Source organism: Malaclemys terrapin, chromosome 1, assembly GCF_027887155.1.
Source record: "Malaclemys terrapin pileata isolate rMalTer1 chromosome 1, rMalTer1.hap1, whole genome shotgun sequence".
NCBI classification, from domain to species: domain Eukaryota; kingdom Metazoa; phylum Chordata; order Testudines; family Emydidae; genus Malaclemys; species Malaclemys terrapin.
The window spans coordinates 2,632,690-2,646,205 of NC_071505.1; the positions used below are offsets into that span (position 1 = coordinate 2,632,690).

Sequence of the window (13,516 nt, forward strand, 5' to 3'; positions counted from 1 at the left end):
AGCCTATATAAGAAAAAAAGACTCAAAAATTGGGACTCTCCTATAAAATCAGGACACCTGGTCACCCTAGCCCCGGGACTTGCTAGCAGAGTGTCCACACCACGCCAGCACTCCACACACAGCTCTGCAGCTAACCACGAGGCCCCGCCCCCAAACGAATAGGCCCCGCCCCTACCACCAGGGGCGGGGCCTATTCTGCGGGCCGCGGAGTAAGCGTTTACTGCAATCAGCACATGCGCAGTGAGAGACAGCGGCGGACAGACCGGAGCGCGCGCTCGCGCATTTACAGTCGAACGCGGCCAACAGGCGCATGTGCGTCGACCGTTGGAAGGGAGCCACGGGGACTCGCGCAGGCGCGGGGAGCGTTGGACGGGGATTACGGGCTATGCGCATGCGTTGGCGAGCGTTCGTAGGGAGGATGGGGATTCGCGCATGAGCAGCAAGCGTCGGCTGGTGACCAGCGTCCTACGCGCACGCGCTTTGGAAGGCAGCGGTGCGGAACGCGCAGGCGCGAGGCCTGAGCCCTCTGGGATACGCGCATGCGTGGTGAGGGTCGGACGGACGGACTCCGGTGGAGCCGGAGGTGGAGATCCGGGTGAGGAGAAACGCCCTTGCTGGGGCGTGAGGCGGGCCCGGGGTCCTACGGCCAGGGAGCGGCTGGGGCAGCTGCGGGGCTCCCCCCGCCCATGGCTGGAGCCCAGCCGCCCCCCTGTGAGGCCGGGGCGGGGGCCCTGGCGGGCCTGAGTCGCGCTCCGCCCCCAGGCCCCGAGCCCCTCGGACAGGGGGTGTGGGCGGCAGCCTGCAGTCCTGGCCTCCGGCCCCCTCTGCTCCGCGGCACGTCCCAGCCCCGAGCCCCTCGGACAGGGGTGTTGCCCCTTCTACAGATGGGTGAAGTAAGGCGCAGAGAGCGGGGGGGGGTGCCAGGGAGTCAGTGACAAAACTGGGGTTACTCGGGAGTCACGGGAGTGCCCAGGCCTGTAATTGGTCTGCGCCTTTTCCTGGGGCTGGGTCTCTGGCGTTCACCATCGTCTGATGTGGGTGGTTGCGCCTCAGACTATCATTATGTCCTGGGCTAGTGCTCTACAGATTTGTGAGCCCATGAGCGCTGTGTGGCCGGAGTGAGGTCAGCATTGTGGGGAGGGAGAGCCCAGGGGTTTGAACATTGGCCTGCTAAACCCAGGGTTGTGAGTTTAATCCTTGAGGGGGCCCCTTAGGGAACTGGGGTAAAAATCTGTCTGGGGATTGGTCCTGAGCAGGGGGTTGAACTGGATGACCCCCTGAGTTCCCTGATATTCTGTGATTCTATACTTTGCCTCATACAGTAGCCGGCACTCATCTGTTTTAAGACTTGCTAAGGCTATTTATGTAGCCTTCACTCATGTTTTTTCTCTCTCTCTCCTTTCAGGTTGCATGAGCCGCAACGTTGAACAGCAGCTGAGGAATCATGGAGAAGTTTGGCATGAACTTTGGAGGTGGTCCTAGTAAAAAAGATCTTCTGGAGACTATTGACTCTCAGAAAAAACAGCTTCTTCAGTACCAGACTCGCTTGAAGGATGTTGTTAGAGCCTACAAGAGCTTGCTCAAGGAAAAGGAAGCCTTGGAAGCTAGCTTAAAAGTGTTGTCCGTGTCTCACGAGACAGACATTGGCCTGAGTGGAGCTCACCTTGAAGACATTGCCAGCTCCAATGTTTCCTTTGCTGACTCTGCTGATGACAGGAGTTCTGTTCATAGTGAAGACAGCATGGGGACAGCTACAAGTGTGGACACTGCTGCCAGCTTGACCAGTGCCAAGGGTGAACTGGGGACAGAAGATGAGAGAACCACAGCTGGGTCTTCCCTTCTGAAATCGGAGGAGGCGAGTGGATCAGAGAGTGGCGTCAGCACTGGCAGTGGGGATGTGCCAGCCGCTGCTATTGAGGCTGACAAAAGGGTGCTCCAGCTGAAGACTCAGCTGGCCACCTTGACCAGCTCCCTGGCTACAGTCACCCAAGAGAAATCCCGCATGGAAGCCTCATACCTAGCAGACAAGAAAAAAATGAAGCAGGACCTGGATGAGGCCAGTAAAAAGGCTGAGGAAGAGAGAAGCAAGTTGGAGGCAGAGATGAAGTGTGTCCAGGAGCAGCTGGCAGAGACCAAAGCTCGTCTAATCACACAGCAACATGACCGGGCCCAGGAGCAGAGTGACCATGCCCTTATGCTGCGGGAGCTACAGAAGCTGCTGCAAAGTGAGAGGACCTTGCGCCAGGATGTGGAGCTAAAGCTGGAGGAGACCAGGGAGGCGCTGGCTGGAAGGGTGTACGTGGCTGACCGTGTGGAAGAGTCTGAACTGCAGACCAAGCAGCTGAGCAGGGTGGTGGAGGAGCTGAAGAGAGAACTGCAGGCTTTGCAGGAGGAGAACAGCAAGCCAGACCCCCGGCTGCAGGAGCTGCAGGATGAGATGGCCAGCCTCAAGAGTCACTTTCAAGCGCAGCTGCTGCAAGAGATGAGAAAGGTAATTCTCTGTTTGTACACCAGGGTGCACTAGCCAACATCTTGCATAGGAAGAAAGCAATAGTGACTGCACAGAGATGTGTAGTGAGTTTGGGTTGACATAAATCCTGCATCTTCATAAATAAGAGATTTAAAAAAAAATCTACTGTTCCACTAGAAGGAATAACTTCTTAATAAGGATACAAACTGCCATGCTTCAGGGCAAAAGTCAACCACTAACCACTGGGAGTAGGAAGAAACTTCTTTTATGAGCAGGTATGCCATAATTCTCCATTATAGAGTTTCTTACACCACCTTCTGAATCATGTTATCCTGGCCACTGTCCAAGACCAGATACTGGAGTGGATAGAACACTTCTGAGCCATTGTGGCAGTTCCTATGATTGTACCTTTGTAAAACTTTTCAAGATCCTGCAGTGCAAAAGCAGTGTTCATTTAAATTATTATAGAAATAATTTTAATGTAGTGTTTTGTAAATCAACAGAATTCTCTATCAATGGATGCTAAGGTAAATAACTCAGTAAGATAAAGTGAAATGAAAAGGGCTTTGAACCCTTCAGCTTCAGGGGCTGAGCTGGTCACCGGCTGGGGTCATGAAAAAATCTTTCCTCTTTTCTTGCTATCGTGCTGCATGCACAATGAGACGCATTTTGACAGTTTCACACCTTCCTTGGAGGCCAGATATCAGACTACAAGGATCATTGTCTGTTCCATTGAGAAAGATCTTATGCTGCCATTGGCAATTGCTCCTCAATGTTGGTGGGAGCAACGTGAAACTGATGTGTCTTGTGCCGTCCTTGTAAGTTTCATGGTATTCCGGGGAAAGCTCTGCTGTTGAGGCCCTTTGTGATCACTGTCTGTAACGTTTGGGGGGCGGGTACAACAGGGCAAAGGCCTCTCGTGCAGGTGGGGAGAGAGAAGGGCAGAAACCAGGGATACGGAGGAAGAGAGCGATGGGTAGGTGAACCCATATTAAAGAGGGGATAGAAATCATCTCCAGTAATTGGATTTGCTGCTAAAAGAATTCCAGAATAAAATCTCCAACTCCTCCTGTTAACATTCCAGAATTCTTTCTTCCCCTCTGGATTTGGAAGTGTCTAGAAAATTCCTTCCACCAGATAACACATGGGCGTTAATTTCATTTTATCTCTGGCCTCGCACTCCTCTGTGGGCTTGTCCTTGGAAAATGGCCTCTAACAAGAGGATTTCCCAAGGGAGTCTGACCAGTGGAGAAGATTACTTGAATTTGGCTATAATACTAGCTCCGCAAGATGCTGCAGTTGTACCCAGTGCAGTTGCGACTACTGCATCCTTTAGATTACACACAGGTTTTGAGAAATTCCTTACGAAAAACAGGGCCTTAAGAGATCCAGTGCTGGCATGCCTCTCATTGCCAGTGCCGGTGTGGCATAGCAGCACGTCTTGCTTGAGAATGGGGAATGCAAATAGAAAATTGTTTCTTGTTTCATTTGATCCTTTGTTTATTTATCCTTTAAATATGGGCCAGACTAGCTGTGTAATGGCCCAGACTTGATTGTGAGAGAGGAAGGATGGCCCGGTGGCTAGGGTGCTAGCCTGGGATTCAGGAGACCGAGGTTAATTCCCGCCACAAATTTCCAGTATGAAACAAAACAGAAGTGTAACCCGTCTGTGCTCCTTTTGTTTCCAGACTGCACAGGCAGAAGAGCAGCTCCGTCAGCATGCCCAGATGGAGGAGCGCCGAGTGGCCAGCTTGGAGAGCCAGGTCTCTGAGGTGTCAGAGCTGCTTGGCACTTACGAAAAAGCCAAACAAAAAGACCAAATGACCATTCAGAAACTAAAGGACCGCATTGTGCAGTTAGACCTGGAAAACAAGACTCTGGCCATCGCTGCTTCCAGCCGATCCCCAATGGACATTCACGTTGAGGAAAACAGCCTGGATGTTCATGTTCTGAAAGACAAAATGGAGAAGCTGAAGAAGCTGCTGCAGATGGCAGCCAAGAACAGTCAGCCTGCCTTGGACATAGAGAAGCTCTGTGAGCTGGAGCTGCCAAAGGGCACTGAGGCTGGGGATGGGGAGAAGGCTACTGCTCTGTATTATCAACAAGAGCTGAAGCAACTGAAGGAGGAATTTGAAAGGTACAAGATGAGAGCACAAGTGGTCCTCAAGAACAAGTCAGCCAAAGATGGCAACCTGGCCAAAGAGCTAGAGGACACCCAGGAACAGCTGGCTGAGCTGAAGGAGAAATACGTTGCACTTCGGCTCTCCTGTGAGGAGATGGAAAAGCAACACAAGCAAGAAATGGAAGCCAAGAAGCAAGAGGTGTCCCACCTGCAGCAGGTCCACAGACAGGACCTAGAGAAATGCCAGCTGGATTACAGGGAAAGGGCACTAAAGCTGGAGGAAGAGATGCACAAGCAGCGGGACAGAGCACTTGCGGTGCTGTCTGAAAAGGACCAAGAGCTGGAGCAGTTGAGGTCTCTAGCCATACCTTATGGGCTTCAGGGATCCAAAAACTACCTAGCATCAGGGAGTGACATTAGCGGTGGTGATTTAATGGGTGCAATCTCTTCTGAGAACCTCACCCAGGCTCTGCATCTTGCTGCCACCAATGAGCCCACTTTCTTTCTGTATGCAGAGCAGCTGGCCCGGAAAGAGGTAGAAATTGTAGCCTTAAGGAAGCAGAAGCACAAACTGGAGAAGGAAGTTCACCAGCTCCAGGAGAGACTTTTGGTTGAGGAAGAGAAGCATAGGGAAGAGGTATCCACCCTTCAAAACCATATCCAGAAGAACTTAAGGGATAAGAGCAGAGAGGGAGCCAACCTGGAATATCTCAAGAACATAGTCTATCGGTTCTTGACCTTACCGGACTCACTGGGCCGTCAGCAGACACTAACTGCCATATTGACCATACTGCACTTCAGTCCGGAGGAGAAGCAGGTTATTCTGAGACATTCAGCCAACAGCAGTTGGTGGCTTTCTGGGAAGAGATGAGAACCCGGGTCCTGCTCATAACTACTTTACTTCTATGGTGACATGTTCCTGTTTTCTAACTGTACGAGGAGAACTAACCATCCTTCCCAGGACCTCTGCACTTAATTATTTGTGTCCATCATGTGTCAAGGGCACGGGAGCCTTCAGCAGAGTACTGAGCTTTTAGACTAGTGCAATTAGCACTAGGCCAAAAAACAAATGGTCATCTCAGTACTTCCACTAGGACCACAACTTTCTATGCCACAAGAATTCACTCGGGGTTCAGACTTCATAAAAGGAGGTTCCCCACTGACGAGATCAGTATTTTTTTTTAATCAAATGCTCCTTATTTTTAACCTGTCAAGTGTAGAGTGGAGAAAACTTACTAAGTTAGGTCACTTGCTTGGGTCTTAAAACTCCAAATAGGCTCATGGCCTAAAAATAAAAGGAAAAGTACTTAACAGATTGGGCAACACTATGATTTAATCAGTTAGCATTTAAAAGAACCCTGAAAACCAGGGAGAGATGAGTCTTAATGACCAACTACTATCCAGATATTAAAAAGTTCCTCAGAGACTTCCTGAAGGCTGCTAGTGAGTATTTGTAACAGCCAAATTTACACGAGAGAGCAGAATAGCCCCTCAGATTGCTTTGAACAGTGCTAGACGTTGGAGAGAGCTACATGCTATTGGAGTAAAAGTAAACCTAAAAAAATGTATTACTTCAGATTGGGAATTTTCCACGTACAAACATGCACTTATTAAGCATGAGGGTAGGAGGAGAAGCAGAAGGTGGGGAGGGGAGGGGAGGGGGGATTGCTTTGCCAAGTATTGGAACCCAGGGGCTGAGTAATGGCTCCATGCCATTTCTAAAACAAAAAGGACAAAGTACCGGTCTCATCAAGTTAGATCTGAGTTTTCTAACCTTCTTGGGCAAAGGGGAATCAAGTGTTAAATGTGTTAGATCCCAGGAAGGTGGTGATGAAAGCCTGGCATTGCAATGGCGAGCTGACCTCCAGCAACCATTTTAGGCTTTATGGGGCTTGTCCACCATCCCGGATATTCTTACACCTAGCTGTTTGTTCAGAATTTTTGAGGGGGGAGCACAACTATTGAAGAAGTTGTTTTTCCGACACCCTTCACTGCTTCTTCCAGTCTGTTGAGCAGAGAGAGCCCAGTAGCTTACTGGGGAAATATGGTTTGCAGTAAAGTGTGAGTGTGTGTGTGGGGGGGGGGGGGACTTGGCCCGCTATCACTTTAATCCAGCAGTTCTGCCAAAATGTCTCCAGGATTAAATGAGATTAGCAGACAGGGGTCTGAAATGGTTTGAAATACATTCTTTGGTGGACCACTGCAAATATAGCATTGGAAACAGTAGCATTACTGTTCTTTCTGGCTGGGCCCAGGAGCCCTTTGGCAAGACTGATGGCTGCTACACCACCCAATGTAAGGCTTTGACTCACCTGAGAGACAGCAGCACTACTCATTTCAGGAAGGGCTGCAGGACTGGCCTCTAACACAAGCCAGGCAGGGAAGGGGTTGGGCAGAAGATCAGGCTGTGGGTTCTGAGTATTGGAGTCTGCTGGTTGGGTGAGAAGGGTAGTCTGACGCAAAGTGTATTGGTACCATTGCTTCCTCATGTACGTCTCTGCACCTTCTGATCCCATTTGTGTTATGTAACAGGCACCACCCTAGAGCTGCAACACCGCCAAGGGGGCTGGGTCCTGGTCTATCCTGTCTGGAAAACACGTGTCTTTCTGGATTGCCATGGAAGGTGGAGTCTGAGTGTGCAGAACCCCTGCTCTCCATGGTGCCTATCCAGTGGGAATGTGACCCAGTCCTTTTTCCTTGCCTGAGTGTGCTGCAGAGGCTGCGCTATTGAAAGGGACATCCTTGGCTCTCACTTGGAGTAAGGGACAACTGCCCCGTGGCTGGCCTGGTTAGGAAGTAGAAGCCTCTTCACATGCAAGTCCCACACTGTCAAGCCTGTATTTCTCTGTGCTGAACTAGCAGGGGAGCAGAATGCCCTAACCCCTCTCTCTCCCCACCCCCGGCAATGGGTACCGACGTGACAGGCGTGAGAGTAGACAGGACTCGAGCTTTCAACAATTTCCTTTCCTTTTCCTGTGGGTAACTTTGCCTTTCTGGGGAGAAAGCATAGAGGCTGTCTGGGTACCCAAATGTATGACGCTAACCCTTTCCTTTCCATAGTGCATTGGCACACCCAGACCACAAGGCGTCCAGTCTGTGTTTGTAACACGGCTAAATTACAGCTTCCTTTCTCATCATTCAGCTTTGAATTTAACCATTGATGTCCTTGTATAGGTGTATCAAAGCCTGTCTCAGTTTACACGCAGACCTGGTGTATAATTATTGGCCTCAAATGCTGCATCATTAAACTGAGTTTTGATTAGGGTACACAAGGTTCAGTCCGGAGAGTCAGGGATTTGGGGCCTGTTCCCAGATCGACATTGGGATCGGACTCTCCTATCTCACAGGAGCTTTTGTAAAGCACTTGGACATCCTCCGCAGAGGCCGTGAGAGTGTAAAATGCTGGCTTGGAGCCTCATATAAATTTAAAAATGGAGGATTTTAACAATTTAAATACAAAATTATGAATCTATTTAGTAACTCCCCACCTGCAAAACTGCGAGGGGGGAGTTTGGGCCTGTGATAATCACACTTGCTGGATCTTTTGCTGACATGCTCAACAGTCAAATAGGATTGACGTTTAAACTACCATTCATTTTGGCATCACCAGCACCACATTGAAACGACTGGGGCAGTTCGCACCTTTCGGAGCCGCTGTTGGAGGCTGCTTGCAGACTCTGGAACCCAGCCCTGGACGGGTTACACTCAGTTCACATTTTCAGCGTTTTCTCACCCAAGTGGGCAAGACGTTTTTTTGTTTTTAATGACTGCCAAGATTCTGGAGCCCAGTTCTGCAGTCACAGAACAGAGAGGGGCCTGTTTGTAAGCACATACATTTGACCTTGTTTTAAGCTTCCTTCCTGGCACTTTGTCGTGTGGTGTTCCTGCTGGGTTTCCATTCCACTGGTGAGCCCTGGAACTGGGACAGGAAATAGATGATTTAATTTAATCAGCTGGAGTTGTGTTGCTCTGCAGCCTTGGAGGAGACTTCTTTCCTTGGCAGTGCTGCAGGGATGTGGTGCTGAGTATCTAGGCAGTCGTGCTTGCACTTGCAGGCTGGCAGCATGCTGCAAAGTTGAGGGAGGAGCAGCCAGGCCACAGTTGCCAAGTGGACGCAATTGCGTCAGCATGACACACATGCTGTTTGCTCGGGTGCTGAAGAAGGACATGTTCTTTGCTCAGCTAGCGCTCCTAGGCACTTTTGTTGGAATCAGCACAATGCTGCATTGGGATCTTCCTCGAGGAAGTGACTCTGACCAGGTCCTTGAGTTATGCAGGGCTTTCCAGCTGCAGTTGGACGGGAGCAGTGTCTCAGCAAAGATTTCTTGGGAGAAAAAGCTTTTTGAGTGACAGCAGTAACTAAGGTGTGGGGAAGTTATGGAGAGCATGAGCAGTGAAATTTAATAGCCTCCTGTACATCGTGTTTTACCCTTTCAAAGTGCTATGCGAGCAGCCCCTCTCCTCCATGATGATCGGTGTTGATAAATTGTATAGTCAATTGCTTGACCACACTTTGGTTTATTTCGTTTGAAATATACTCGAGACCAAATGATCGACATCAGTCGGGTTTATTAATGAGATACAGGAAAAAGTTTCTAGACCATACCAGTCTCCAAAGAGCAGTCACATGCAGCGATGGTACTTTCATCTTATGCAGAAGTTGCATTCTTCAAGTTACGGGTTTCGGCTGCTATTATTTATATGACTTTACAAGTTATCCATTTCTTTACCTGACACTAAAATCCAACCCATCAGTTTGTTCCAGTTCCCTAACTTCTTGTTCTGTTCCTTCCTTAGCTTTGTTTTGGACGTTAGCATTCCACGTACTGATCCATGAAGGTCCTTCCCTAGCTTGTACCATGACAGAGAACGAATGTGTCTTAATTTTGACAAGTTTCCTATCCGCTTGTGCCAAATGCTGACTTCAGCAAATGCAAGGTATTAGGCAATCCTTAGCATAAGTGAACAGGATTATGGTACAAATCAGATTAGGTTCTATCACTATTACATTATTGGTGCTTAGTGTGTGTGTGTAATATTATACGCGCACAAACACCATATACAGTATGTATATATGGTGCATATAATACATATTATTGATATATATTTGTATGCTAACCAGCATATATTAGTCAACATCAGGCTGGCCGGTGAATAACAGATGCTGCCAGACTGCCATTGTGGTGATCCCTTTGCCAACCACAAAGGGAAGCACCCTGACTGGGTGACGCATAAGGGTCTCTCCATTCCATTCCAGAAACTGACATCAATGGAAAACCTCAGTCCTCAGCTGCCATTTGCTCCCCCAGCAAACTCACAGAAGAAACGAAAACTCCACAGGCAGATTCTGTGCCTGCTGGAAACCTTGGAAAGGGACCGAAAAACCAAGGAGTAAACACTTCATCAGATGGTGCCAGGAGAAGAGGGGCTGGATACCTACACTTCATTGGATGTCCGGCTGCTGGGAACATAAGTGGAAAGGATGGGGCCTGAGAGAGTTTCTTCAATGAAGTGTGGGGTCAGACTTTTGCTATTGTGTTGAAGTCTAGTGGAGTTGCTCCAGGTTACTAGCAGTGTAACGGGGAGCAGAATTCAGCCTTGTGTGTCTCACCTCTCTAAGGCCTGGTCTACACTGGGGCAGGGACGGGGGGGATCGATCTAAGTTATGCAACTTCAGCTACGTGAATAGTGTAGCTGAGGTCGACATACTTAGATCGACTTACCGCAGTGTCTTCCCTGTGCTGAGTCGACTGCTGCCGCTCCCCCATCGACGCCGCCTGCGCCTCTTGCGACGGTGGAGTACAGGAGTCGACGAGAGAGTGCTCGGGGGTCGATTTATCGTGTCTAGACAAGACGCGATAAATCGACCCCCGCTGGATCGATCGCTGCCCGCTGGTCCGGCGGGTAGTAGACATACCCTAAGAAGTGCAGGTAGTTACTGCTATGGACCCTGCTGAGAGGTCTAAAGGAGGAGTCTGCTTCCCCCAGTCTCCGTGGTCCCACTTGGGCCAACCTTCCGTTGAGTAGCGCCTTTGAAACCAATGAGACTATTCACAAAGTAAGGTTCCACTCAGCATGTCGGGCAGAATAAGGCCCAGAGTTAGAATGGGCAACGGGGGGTCTCCAGGCTGGTAATTTTACTGCTCTGGCTCCCACTGACCTGAGTGTTACTGAGCTTACTCCTCTGGGTGTGTTTCCACAGACTGTTAGGAGATGGGCCATGTTTTGCCTCTGCCTGGTGCTTCAATACCACACTGGGAGGGGTTGCAAGTGCTTTGGAGGATAGGATTAAAATTCAAAATGTCTGGAGAAATGGTCTGAAGTAAATAGGATGAAATTCAATAAGGACAAATGCAAAGTACTCCACTTAGGAAGGTACAATCAGTTGGACACCTACAAAGTGGGAAACGACTGCCTAGGAAGGAGTACTGCGGAAAGGGAACTAGAGTCAACAGTGTAACATTGTTGCAAAAAAAGCAAACATTCTGGGATGTATTAGCAGGAGTGTTATAAGCAAGACACAAGAAGTAATTCTTCTGCTCTACTCCACACTGATATGTCCTCACCTGGAGTATTGTGTCCAGTTCTGGGCGCCACATTTCAGGAAAGATACGGACAAATTGGAGAAAGTCCAGAAAAGAGCGACAAAAATGACTGAAGGTCTAGAAAACATGACCTATGAGGAGAGATTGAAAAAAATGGGTTTGTTTAGTCTGGAAAAGAGAAGGCTGAGAGGGGACATAAGTTTTCAAGTACATAAAAGGTTGCTACAAGGAGGAGGGAGGAAAAAATGTTGTTTTTAACCTCTGAGGATAGGACAAGAAGCAATGGGCTTAAATTGCAGCAAGGGTGGTTTAGGTTGGATGTTAGGAAAAACTTCCTAATGGTCAAGGTGGTTAAGCATTGGAATAAATTGCCCAGGGAGGTTGTGGAATCTCCATCATTGGAGATGTTTAAGAGCAGCTTAGACAAACACCTGTTGGGGATGATCTGGATAGGGGTTCTCAAACTGGGGGTCAGGACCCTTCAGGGGGTTGTGAGGTTATTACATGGGGGGTCATGAGCTGTGAGCCTCCACCCCAAACCCCGCTTTGCCTCCAGCATTTATAATGATGTTAAATACATAAAAAGGTGTTTTTAATTTATAAGGGGATAACACTCAGAGGCTTGCTACATGAAAGGGGTCACCGGTACAAAAGTTTCAGAACCACTGGTCTAGATAATACTTAGTCCTGCCATGAGTGCAGGGGACTGGACTAGATGACCTCTTGAGGTCCCTTCCAGTCCTATGATCCTTTGCAAAGGACTGGAGAATAAGAGAATGAATGGTGGTTCCTCTACTCCGTCCTTGTACGTGATGGCAGGACTGACTTGATCATCCCAAGACAGTGCCTGAAAGATCACTGCTCTAGCCTAGAAAATCTGGAGGGATGGGGATTCTACATCCACCGGTGGCAGCTTATTCCAGGGCTGTCGCTGAGCTTTTCCCGGTCACTGTTCCGTGTACATGGCTTTGGTGACTAGTACTCATGGCCCCTGTGTGCCGGCTCCTGCTAGTCAGCTGTGCAGGCTCTGATCTGTGGTGGAACAAGGGCCACTCTCAGAATCACACGAGCAAGCAGCCAGCGCTCGCAGATCAGACAGAATCGAAGCTAAAATGCTTCCTGGCTCTGCAACAGTGCAAACCGCTCAGAGTTTGAATTGATCTAAACTCAGAAGTTTCAACTTACTGACCTGAAATGGTCATAACTTTAACACTCTGTGACTGATTTTCTTCAATCTTGGCTTATTTTGACTTAAAAACCGAAGTATGTCTGACAGTGTGAGCTGCAGCCTACGGAGCATGCGGGTGTGTGAGAAGTGCGTGTTATACAGGGTGTTAACAGACAGTTTGGTGTAATGAGGCCATGTGTTGAAATGTAAGCAAAAGGGAGTAGCAGAGTTGAGTAGGTTGAGTCTTCTGCCTTCAGTGCTGTCCCCGACTTCATAATCTTGTTGCTGGGTGAATGGCATCTTGTTGCATGGACTTGCTGTGTAGAGTCAAGGGAGTTGCCAGTACTCAGCTATGAGAAGCAACAGGTTACCTGGAGGTGGGGAAAGCCCTACCCTGCTGCTGGAAATGCTCTGTCCTAGACTTCATGTGTTCCCCCTCAAATCTACTTTATCCAGCTGTTCCCCCAATGTCCCTTCCCTGGGGTCAGCAGTGCAGCAAGGGAGTTTTGTACTGAGAACGTGGCAGCCGGTGAACAGACGGGCTCTGAGCCTGAACCATTCCATGTAGCCGCCTCGCTGCTCTGGAAGCCCGCTGGGTTCCTCGGCCAGGCTGACGGAAGTGATGAGGAGTTAGCTCAGACTGCCACGAGGCAGGAGGCGGCTTTCAAACATCAGTAATGATCATAATAGCTTCCCCCTTTCTGCGGTGTGGTGCGTTGCATCTCTCAAAGCACTGCCCAGAAGAGAAGGATTGGTCCCCCACCGGGGGAGATTTGAAGCGGAGAACCTGGGACCTGCCCAAATCTGCAAAGGGAGGTGGTATCGGAAGAGATCCGGTTCTTGGGTGTTCCTGGCTCCAGTCCTGTGCTTGGGCCAGTAAGTGACTCAGCGTCACTCTCTGCCCTCCTCCTGCTTGGAGAGCTGCAGCTGGGTGGGGCTTTGCACAGACATCCTTCACCACGCAGCATAGGGAATGTTTTCATTGAAGGGTTTGTGTGTGTGTATGAAGTCATGTGCCAACGGTTGTTAAACATGGGCCTCATTAAACATGCAGTCTGTTCCTTTGCATTATCGTGTGAATTTCCTTCTGCATGTTCCCGGCCAACGTGGCCAGACTTGCCTTTCCTGCGTTCGTAACTTCCACTTGCTGACTGGCCTCCGTCCTGTCCTCGAAGGCCTCTTCTCTCAGCTGCCCTCCTCCGACTGGTCTA

The 13,516-nt window shown here is 49.4% G+C and overlaps 1 protein-coding gene across 4 annotated transcripts; it reads left to right on the top strand.

Moving 5' to 3' along the window:
- The first annotated feature begins 534 nt into the window (after window positions 1–534).
- On the top strand, window positions 535–13,373 carry GCC1 (GRIP and coiled-coil domain containing 1). Of its 4 annotated transcripts, none has more exons than XR_008441732.1 (4): window positions 535–595; window positions 1,406–2,491; window positions 4,159–9,530; window positions 9,850–13,373. XR_008441732.1 is itself a non-coding variant. In XM_054005525.1 (3 exons), exons 2-3 carry the CDS (start codon window positions 1,445–1,447, stop codon window positions 5,461–5,463), a joined length of 2,352 nt encoding a protein of 783 aa, XP_053861500.1. In that variant the 5' UTR covers window positions 535–595; window positions 1,406–1,444; the 3' UTR covers window positions 5,464–13,373. The 4 variants fall into 4 exon arrangements, 2 of the variants coding, with proteins under 2 accessions (XP_053861500.1, XP_053861606.1); XR_008441734.1 differs by having other exon boundaries at window positions 4,159–6,035; XM_054005525.1 differs by having other exon boundaries at window positions 4,159–13,373.
- Window positions 13,374–13,516: the final 143 nt, after the last annotated feature.

What these genes read in the sequence shown, in the direction of transcription:
- GCC1 (XM_054005525.1), top strand. Translation starts at nt 1,445, where the DNA reads ATGGAGAAGTTTGGCATGAACTTTGGAGGTGGTCCTAGTAAAAAAGAT. An exon ending in TGCTGCAAGAGATGAGAAAG is followed by an intron (nt 2,492 to 4,158) that starts GTAATTCTCTGT and finishes TTTTGTTTCCAG; the next exon opens with ACTGCACAGGCAGAAGAGCA.